General features: G+C 43.6%; 1 protein-coding gene across 1 annotated transcript; it reads left to right on the plus strand.

Moving 5' to 3' along the window:
• The first annotated feature begins 76 nt into the window (after positions 1-76).
• On the plus strand, positions 77-7,118 carry TIMM8B (translocase of inner mitochondrial membrane 8 homolog B). The gene is made up of 2 exons (XM_077457710.1): positions 77-254; positions 6,753-7,118. The coding sequence occupies exons 1-2, from the start codon at positions 138-140 to the stop codon at positions 6,918-6,920; spliced, it is 285 nt and encodes a 94-aa protein (XP_077313836.1). The 5' UTR covers positions 77-137; the 3' UTR covers positions 6,921-7,118.
• Positions 7,119-9,556: the final 2,438 nt, after the last annotated feature.

Here is a 9,556-nt window from a genome sequence, read left to right on the forward strand (position 1 = left end):
GTAGCTTTACTGTGGATAGGTGTAGGGTGTAGCAAGATGGCGGCGACCAAACGTCACTTCCGTTACATATTCTGACGGGTTGCCTAATCTGGCGAAACATACCGGGCGTGCAGCAGCTGAAGGTCGTGCTGGTAGACATGGCGGACTTTGATTCTGAAATTGACCTGTCCGGTCTGGGCGCCAGTGCCTCGGATAAGGCGGACCTGCAGAGGATGCTGGCGGTGGAGCAGCAGAAGGCTCAGTTTACGGCTCAGGTGAGGAGATGTGCTGGGAGGGAGATGGAGTGTGGCACATGGCTGGGGCTCAGCATGGTCATCATCATAGTTGAGGCATTGTTCACAGCTCCCAACTGTCCCTCTTTCCTTCTCATGTGTCCCTCATTTTGGTCTGATCTTTATAGTTGTATATAAAATGCACTTATTCAAAAAGTGTTCCCCAGTGCTAAACCTTTCATTCAATTTCTAAATTGCTGTATTTGTACATTTTAAAAGACAATATAAAGGAATAGCAGTGGTAAACAAAAAAAAAAAGTTACAACCACAAGTGTTTTAATTCTCCTTTAAGGGGTGTGTCCGATGCCTACATACATTTATTAGTAGATGTCCCTCATTCCCATCTCAAAATGTTGGAATGTATACATTGCTGGGCCCAGATCTCCAGATATCAGGAGAGGTGGGGGCAGTGCTCATGGAATCCTATTCCCCCTATGCAGTCATAGCCAGGTCTTCGATCATGGGCAGTATCCAGGCCTCCTTCACATGGAGGCTAATACTGGTCTCTTATCTCATCCAGCAATGCGCACAAAAGCAACAGCTACAGTCGCTCTCCTCATTGGACAGATTGATAGCAGCATGAGCCATTGGCTCCCACTGCTGTCAATCAAAAATTATGATGCTGGGGGCGGAGCCAAGTCCAGCTGTCTGTGACAATGGACGAAGCAACGGGACTCTGGAGTGAGCAAGTGCGGGTGTCCCCATAGATAGCGGCTTTGTGTGGGGGCACCCGATGAAGAGGAGGGGCTTGGAGCGCTGACAGGGGGAACCCCATAAGAGGAATGGGGGCGCTCTGTGCAAAGCCATTCCACAGAGCAGGTAGCTATAGTTTATTTTTATTTAACCACTTGCTGACCGTATACTGTGTATGTATATAATATATATTACACACACAGGCAATGCGGCTCTCCTGAACAGGATCATGTATCTTGTACATGATCCTGCACGTCCAGATCTGTGGCACACGCTGCTAACGGCCCTCTTCCACTGTTATTAGACACTGCAGGAGCTGATCGGCGGGTATGGCAGCCCAGAATGGCCACTCTCGCGTGATCGCAGACGCGCTGTATTGCTAGGAATCTTTAACAATGTGATCGGCTGTGTCCAATCGCAGCAGGTCACATGTAAACACGGAGATGCTGGTAATCAGCTCTCCTCGCCTCACACTGACAGAGTGTGATGAGAGGAGAGCCAATCTGCGGCATCTCCTCACAGGGGGACATCTAGGGATGTAATCTGGGCACTGATCATCAGTGCCCTGATTACAATAAATAAAGTGTAAAATACAGTGCCACACATCAGTGCCCATTAGCCATGCCAGTTAGTGCCGCCCACCAGTGCCACCTCATCAGCGCACCTCAGTGAAGGCAAAAAAATTACTACGTTACAAAATTTACCTACAGAAAAAAGTAAAAAAAAAAAAACTTTTCTTTTGGTCTCTATTTAAAAACAAAACAAAAAAAACAGCATTGATTAAATACCACCAAAAGAAAGCTCTATTTGGGTGAAGAAAATGATAAAACATTTGTTTGGATACAGGGTTGTATGACCGCACAGTTGTCATTCAAAGTGTGACAGCACTAAGAGCTGAATGACCTGGGCAGGAAGGGGGTGTAAGTGCCCGGTAGGCAAGTGGTTAAACTAATACTTTGTTGAAGTATCTTTTGATCTTATTACAACACTCAGTCTTTTTAGTTATGAGTCTATCAGCATGGCACATCTTGACACTCTTCTTTGAAAAAAGACTCCAAATCTGTCAGATTGTGAGGGCATCTCCTGTGCACAGCCCTCTTCAGATCACCCCACAGATTTTCACTTGGATTCAGGTCTGGGCTCTGGCTAGGCCATTCCAAAACTTTAATCTTCTGGTGAAGCCATTCCTTTGTTTTGGATGTATGTTTTGGGTGGTTGTCATGCTGAAAGATGGAAGTTCCTCCTCATGTTCAGCTTTCTAGCAGATGCCTGAAGGTTTTGTACCAATATTGACTGGTATTTGGAACTGTTCATAATTCCCTCTACCCTGACTGAGGTCCCTGTCCCAGCTGAAGAAAAACAGCCCCAAAGCATGATGCTGCCACCACCATGCTTCGCGGTGGGTATGGTGTTCTTTTGGTGATGTGCAGTATTGTTTTTGCGCCAAACAAATCTTTTGAAAATATGGCCAAAACGTTCAACCTTGGTTTCATCAAGCCATAAGGGCCGGGTCACACTGCTGCGTGGTGTGAGCATGTGATTCGCACCGCACTGCAAATCACATGCGATGTCCATGCGATGCAATTTTAGCCGTACAGATAGTATGGCTGAAATCTCATCGCATTCGGACTAAACTCACACAGGACCCTTTTTTTTTTTTTTTTTTTTGGTCCGTAACCAGAATCGGATCGCATGGGTGTTCGAACCTATGCGATCCGATTCATGTCCGAACTGACAGTTTGCTATTCAAGCTGAAATGGGGGTGTCATTAACAATGTATTGACACTTCCAGCAGTTTGTATGTGGCAGTGTGAACTGCCATGCGAGTCGGTGTGATGCAGAAACCCACAGTAGATTCGCAGGGTTCCTGCATCGCAGCAGTGTGAACCGTGCCTAACATTTTCCCACAAGATTTTGGGAGATTTTTAGGACCTACTAGGACAGCTGACCTTTTATTTGGGGTTGATCAGAGGCACTTTAAATGATGGCAGATGTGTACTGACTCCTATTTATCATGAGTTTGAATGTGATTGCTTAATTCTGAACACAGCTACATCCCCATGTTTTTCAAAAGAGTATTACAATTTATAGATCACATTAAAGGTGGAAAAAGTGCTGAAATGATTCTTGACTTTTTTTATACATCACAGAAACCTGACATTTTAACAGGCGTGTAGACTTTTTATATCCATTGTGTATGTATAACATATACAGTTGTGCTCATAAGTTTACATACCCTGGCAGAATGTATGATTTCTTGGCCATTTTTCAGAGAATATGAATGATAACACAAAAAAAATATTTCACTCTTGGTTAGTGTTTGGCTGAAGCCATTTATTATCAATCAACTGTTTACTCTTTTTAAAGAGGAAGTAAACCCTGATGGGTTTACTTCCTCTTTTTTTCCCTGCAAAGGTAAAGCATAATGGACTACTATGCATCGCATAGTAGCTCATTATGTGTCACTTACCTGACACAGGAGCCAGCGAAGTCGCCGCTGTCCCCTGTAGTCTGCCGCATCCATGTTGCTGGTGGCGTCTCGCAGCTCCGACGAATCACAGCGGCGCAGCCGCGATGACGTCACTCCCGCGCATGCGCACGGGAGTCGCGTCTCGCAGCTCCGCCGCTGCCGTACGGCGAAGCCGCGATGACGTCACTCCCGCGCATGCGCACGGGAGTCGACAAATTAGGCAAATCCATTCTTGGATTTGCCGCATTTAGTGCGCCTGCGCGCCGCTGTCTACGGCGCATGCGCCGTAGACAGCAGTGCCCATTTTCGGGCAAATATCTCCTAAACCATATAGGTTTAGGAGATATTGCTTGGACCTACAGGTAAGCCTTAATCTAGGCTTACCTATAGGTCCAAGTTGTTTGGAAGGGTTTACTTCCTCTTTAAATCATAATAATAACAGAAACTACCCAAATTACCCTGATCAAAAGTTTGATAACATGCACACAAGTTGACACAAAGGGGTTTGAATGGCTATTAAAGGTAACCGTCCTCACCTGTGATCTGTTTGCTTGTAATTAGTTTGTGTGTATAAAAGGGTCAATGAGTTTCTGGACTCCTGACAGACCCTTGCATCTTTCATCCAGTGCTGCACTGACGTTTCTGGATTCTGAGTCATGGGGAAAGGAAAAGAATTGTCAAAGGATCTACGGGAAAAGGTAGTTGAACTGTATAAAACAGGAAAGGGATATAAAACGATATCCAAGGTATTGAGAATGTCAATCACCAGTGTTCAAACTCTAATCAAGAAGTGGAAAATGAGGGGTTCTGTTGAAACCAAACCACGGTCAGGTAGACCAACTAAAATTTCGGCCACAACTACCAGGAAAATTGTTTGGGATGCAAAGAAAAACCCACAAATCACTTCAGGTGAAATACAGGACTCTGAAATGTGCATCTTGAAATGTGTGGCTGTTTCAAGATGCACAATAAGGAGGTACTTGAATAAAGATGGGCTGCATGGTTGAGTCACCAGAAGAAAGCCATTACTATGCAAAGTATCCCGCTTACAGCACAGAGACAAGCCCCAAACCTTCTGGCACAAAGTAAAACTTGTGTGCATGTTATCAATTTGGAGCGATGAGACCAACATTGAGCTTTTTGGCCACAACAACATTTGGAGAGAAGTCAACAAGGCTTATGATGAAAGGTACACCATTTCTACTGTGAAACACGGAGGTGGAGCGTTGATGTTTTGGGGACCTGAGAGCTACAAAGGCACAGGAAATTTGGTTAAAATTGTTGGCAAGATGAATGCAGTATGTCATCAAAAAATACTGGAGGAACATTTGCATTCATCAGCCAGGAAGCTGTGCATGGGACGTACTTGGACAGTCCAACATGATGATGATCCGAAACACAAGGCCAAGTCGACCTGTCATTGGCTACAGAAGAATAAAGTGAGGGTTCTGGAGTGGCCATCTCAGTCTCCGGACCTCAATATCATTGAGCCACTCTAGGGAGTTCTCAAATGTGCAGTTCATGCAAAACAGCCCAAGAATTTACAGGAACTGGAGGCTTTTTGCCAAGAGGAATGGGCAGCTTTACCATCTGAGAAGATAAAGAGCCTCGTCCACAAATACCACAAAAGACTTCAAGCTGTCATTGATGTTAAAAGGGGCAATACATGGCATTAACCACTTGCCTACAGGCCACTTAAACCCCCCTCCTGCCCAGACCAATTTTCAGCTTTTGGTGCTCTCACACTTTGAATAACAATTACTCAGTCATGTAACACTGTACCCAAATGAATTTTGTCCTTTTTTTTTTTTTTTTCCCCACAAATAGAGCTTTCTTTTGGTGGTATTTGATCACCTCTGGGTTTATTTTTTGCGCTATAAATTAAAAAAAGACCGAAAATTTGGAAAAAAACTTTTTTTTGTTTCTGTGGTAAAATTATGCAAATTATTTTTCTTCATAAATTTTGGCCACAATTTTATACTGCTACATGTCTTTGGTAAAAAATAACCCAAATTAGTGGATATTATTTGGTCTTTGTGAAAGTTAGAGAGTCTACAAGCTGTGGTGCGAATCATACAAAATTGATCACACCTGATGTATTGGTGGCCTATCTCATTTCTTGTGACTCGAACAAACCAGGAAAGTACAAATACCCCCAAATTACCCTTTTTTTTTTTTTTTTTTTTTTTTTTTTTTTTTTTTTTGAAAGTAGACATTCCAAGGTATTTAGTAAGAGGCATGGTGAGCTTTTTGATCTTGTAATTTTTTACCACAATTCCAAAATGAAGAAATTGTCATTGTAATAGGTCATTTCTCTCACATGGCCTGTGTATACCACAAATGACACCCCAAAATAATTTCTGCTACTCCTGAGTATTACGATACCACATGTGTGGGACTTTTCCACAGCTTGGCCACTTAAAGAGACCCAACATGTAGGGAGCGCCGTCACGTGTTCTAGGAGCATAAATTAGACATCTAACTTGTTGACTACCTATTACACTTTTGAAGGCCTTGGAGCACCAGGACAATGACACGTGACACTGATGTGACACTGACAGATGGCTCTAATACGTGTCACTGGTGACACTTATACGTGGCACTGGCGACAGGTGGCAGTGAGGGAAGATGGCAGTTTTACTTTTTTTTTTTTTTTGTGTGGAAATTACGGCCACTGCAGCCGTTCATCTCTCCCTCACACGCTGTCTCTGTGTGAGGAGGGAGAGCGGCGCTGAGAGATTATCTCATATGTTTACATATGAGATCATCTCTCATTGAACACGCCAATCGCGCTGTAAACAGCCGCTGTGATTGGCTGTGTCCAAGGGACACGGCCAGCACAGAACTTCCCCGATGTGCGCTCTCAGGAACGCGCATTGCGGAAATAGGAGGACATCCAGGGACGCCCTCCCGGCAGGTAGCGTCCACGCTGTAGCCGTCTTTTGACTATAGCGTGGGCGCGAAGTGGTTAAGAACTGGGATATGTAAACTTTAGATCAGGGTCATTTGGGTAGTTTGATTTTAAAAAGAGTAAACACAGTTGATTGATAATAAATGGGTTCAGACAAAAATGTTTGTGTTATTCCTATTTTCTGAAAAACGGCAAAGAAATCATAACTTCTGCCAGGGTATGTATGAGCACAACTGTATATATAATAAATTAATTGAGTTACTGTTGATAAATGTTTTTTTCTCTAAATGTTCATGTTTTTGCTCCATGTTGAAAATGATCTTAATGGCATGTATAAAATGAAAAGGTCCGGCTGTATCGGCCTCACTCTTACTATATATTTATATTATTTTTACTTTTTTCCTAGGTGCACACCTTTATGGATGTCTGCTGGGATAAATGTATGGACAGGCCTAGCAACAAGCTGGACTCAAGAACCGAGAGTTGCTTAGTGAACTGTGTGGACCGATTTATTGACACAACCCTTTCCATCACCAATCGCTTTTCTCAGATTGTTCAGAAAGGGACACACTGACTTCTCTTTCCTAATTTTATGGACTCAAAATCATTTCTGTTAGAAAATACCAATTAATTCTGCTTCTTGAAACTTCAGCAATTGGAGCCTGGCTCATTGTACTAATATATGTGATTTCAGTTTTAAGAGTCAGAACCTAAATACGCTAAATCTGTTTTAGGGTGTCAAATAAAATGCTGAGAGCTATTGTTACACATACTTGACAGTGTTTTATTCATCATTGAACATTCCTATAGTATACAAAAAAATAAGGCTTCTAATCATTTTGTTTTAGCATGGACTCTATAGTGGTTTTGGGTAAAAGGGATGCACCTTTTGCAACCTTTTTTGAAACCAGTTGCGGAAAAAAAATTAGCATTTATTATTTTTTGCATTGGGTGCAATGCTCTGATTCCTCTTCCAGCTGCTGGTACATGGTTAGCAGGCGATCGGGTGGGATATGCCCCCTCCTGCACATCTGCTTGTAGAGGGATTTCACATTAAAATCCCTCTTCACTGTGCTGCAACCATGTTCATATTATGCGGTTGCGGCTCTGTCCACTTTACCTCTATGGGCCATAGTGGCAAACAGTATTTCCCAATGTTTTTGAAGCTGTGTCCACGCCTGATCTAAAAAACGACTTTGTAGGTTTTTGATCCAGGCCTTGATCGCTTTACCCACCAAAGTTAGGACCACTGCAGGTCAACGGGTAATCCTGCTGCATTATAAATCTTTAAATTGGCATTGTGTCTCCGATAGCTAGCCACCCCAATACAGTGTTGCTATACCAGTGCCGTCAGTGTCCCTGATTGCTGACACACTAGTACAGTGTTGCCAGATCAGTGTAGCCAGCCACAGTGTTGCTGATTATTGCCACACCATTGTAGCCTTCAACAGTGTTTCTGATCACCACCACATCAGTCCCAGGGTCACCAGACCATTGTAGCCTTCAATAGTGTTCCTGATCACCACCACACCAGTCCCAGGGTCACCAGAGAAGTGTAAACTAGCATCAGTGTTCCTGATCACCACCACATCAGTCCCAGGGTCACCAGACCAGTGCAGCCAGCAACAATTTTCCTGATCCCACCACACAGGTTTCAGTATCGCCAGGCCAGTGTAAACTAGAAACCATGTTCCTGATCACTGCCCCACCAGACCTAGTGTCGCCAGATCGGTGCAGCCAGCAAGATTGTTCCTGATTGCCACCAGACCCGTGCAGCTAGCAATAGTGTTCCTGATCACCGCCTTACTAGTTCCAGTGTTGCTAAACCAGTGTAAGCCAGCAACAGTATTGCTGATGACCTCCACACCAGTAAAGTATCACTTGACTGGTGTAAGCCAGCAACATTGTTTTTCTCATCACCACCATATGGGTCCCAGTATTACCAAACTGGTGTAACTCAGAAACAGTGTTCCTAATTGCTACCACAAAAGTCTGTGTTGCCAGACCAGTGCAGCCAGCAATAGTGTTCCTAATTGCTAGCCACATCAGTTTTGCGATCCCCAGACTGGTGTAAGCCAACAACAGTGTTCCAGATTGCCTCAACACCAATGCCAGTGTTGCCAGACCAGTGCAGCTAACAACCAAATTCTGATCGCTACCACACCAGTGACTGTGTTCCTGTTTCAGTGTACAGAATGTCGTTGCATAATTATTCTAAACATTAAAAGAAGTCTCACATGTGGTATCGCCATACTCGGGAGAGGTAGCAGAATGTGTTTTGCTTTGTAGTTCTAATTATGCCCATGCTGTGTGTGAGAAATATCTTAAGTTGACAACTTTGTGTAAAAAAAAAAAAAAAAAATGAATTTTCATTCCACATCTTCCAAAAACTTGTGGCAAAAAGTGAAGTTTCCAAGACCCACTGTGTCTCTTAACGTGGACCTTTAGTCAGAAAACAAAGTCCTGCTAGCTCACTTCAAGCTGGCCCCATTTGCAGGTATGGCCCTGTTTCGCCCTGCTCTCTGCACATGCTCAGTTGCTGTCCATTTATAGGCACTGACACATTTTTAGAGGCGAATCTGCTGACAGCCTTAAGCGAAATTAAACCCTCCCATCCTTTACAGCCAAGGAAGCTGCTTCTGTTTGATCTGCAACTGCCATGGTTCTGTTTGTGGCCAGTTATGACACCAGCCATTTGGTTTAACAGTTTGGTTGAGGACACAAGCAAATGTGACAGTTAGCAATCCCGGCATTCCAGAAATGTAACTTTTATTTAAACTCTTTCATCAATTGGCTTAGTTCCTCTTTGATTTACTGCTGTTCAGGGGCTCTGCTTCAGCAAAATGGCAGCCTCCAGCAAGAAAAAACGAGCAATGCTAGAGGCAATTTACAGCACACACTAATTTGGTAGCATAATTATTGATGTGGAATGCACATTATATTACCAAAAGAATTGGGACACCTGCCTTTACACGCACATGAACATTAATGACACCCCAGTCTTAGTCCGTAGCGTTCATAATTGAGTTGGCCCAATGTTTTCAGCTATAACAGCTTCAACTCTACTGGGAAGGCTGTCCACAAGGTTTAGGAGTGTGTCTATGGGAATGTTTGGCCATTCTTTCAGAAGTGCAGGTCAGGCACTGATTATGGACAGAAGGCCTGGCTCACAGTCTCCACTATAATTCATCCCTAAGGTGTTCTATGGGG

This window comes from Lithobates pipiens, unplaced genomic scaffold (genome assembly GCF_037356315.1).
Source record: "Lithobates pipiens isolate NorthernLeopardFrog02 unplaced genomic scaffold, aLitPip1_a1.2 Scaffold_27, whole genome shotgun sequence".
Lineage (NCBI taxonomy): Eukaryota > Metazoa > Chordata > Amphibia > Anura > Ranidae > Lithobates > Lithobates pipiens.

Bases quoted from the DNA above. Each gene is read 5' to 3' on its own strand.
- TIMM8B (XM_077457710.1), top strand. From the start codon at position 138: ATGGCGGACTTTGATTCTGAAATTGACCTGTCCGGTCTGGGCGCCAGT. The intron at 255-6,752 runs GTGAGGAGATGT...CTTTTTTCCTAG, and splicing joins AGGCTCAGTTTACGGCTCAG to GTGCACACCTTTATGGATGT.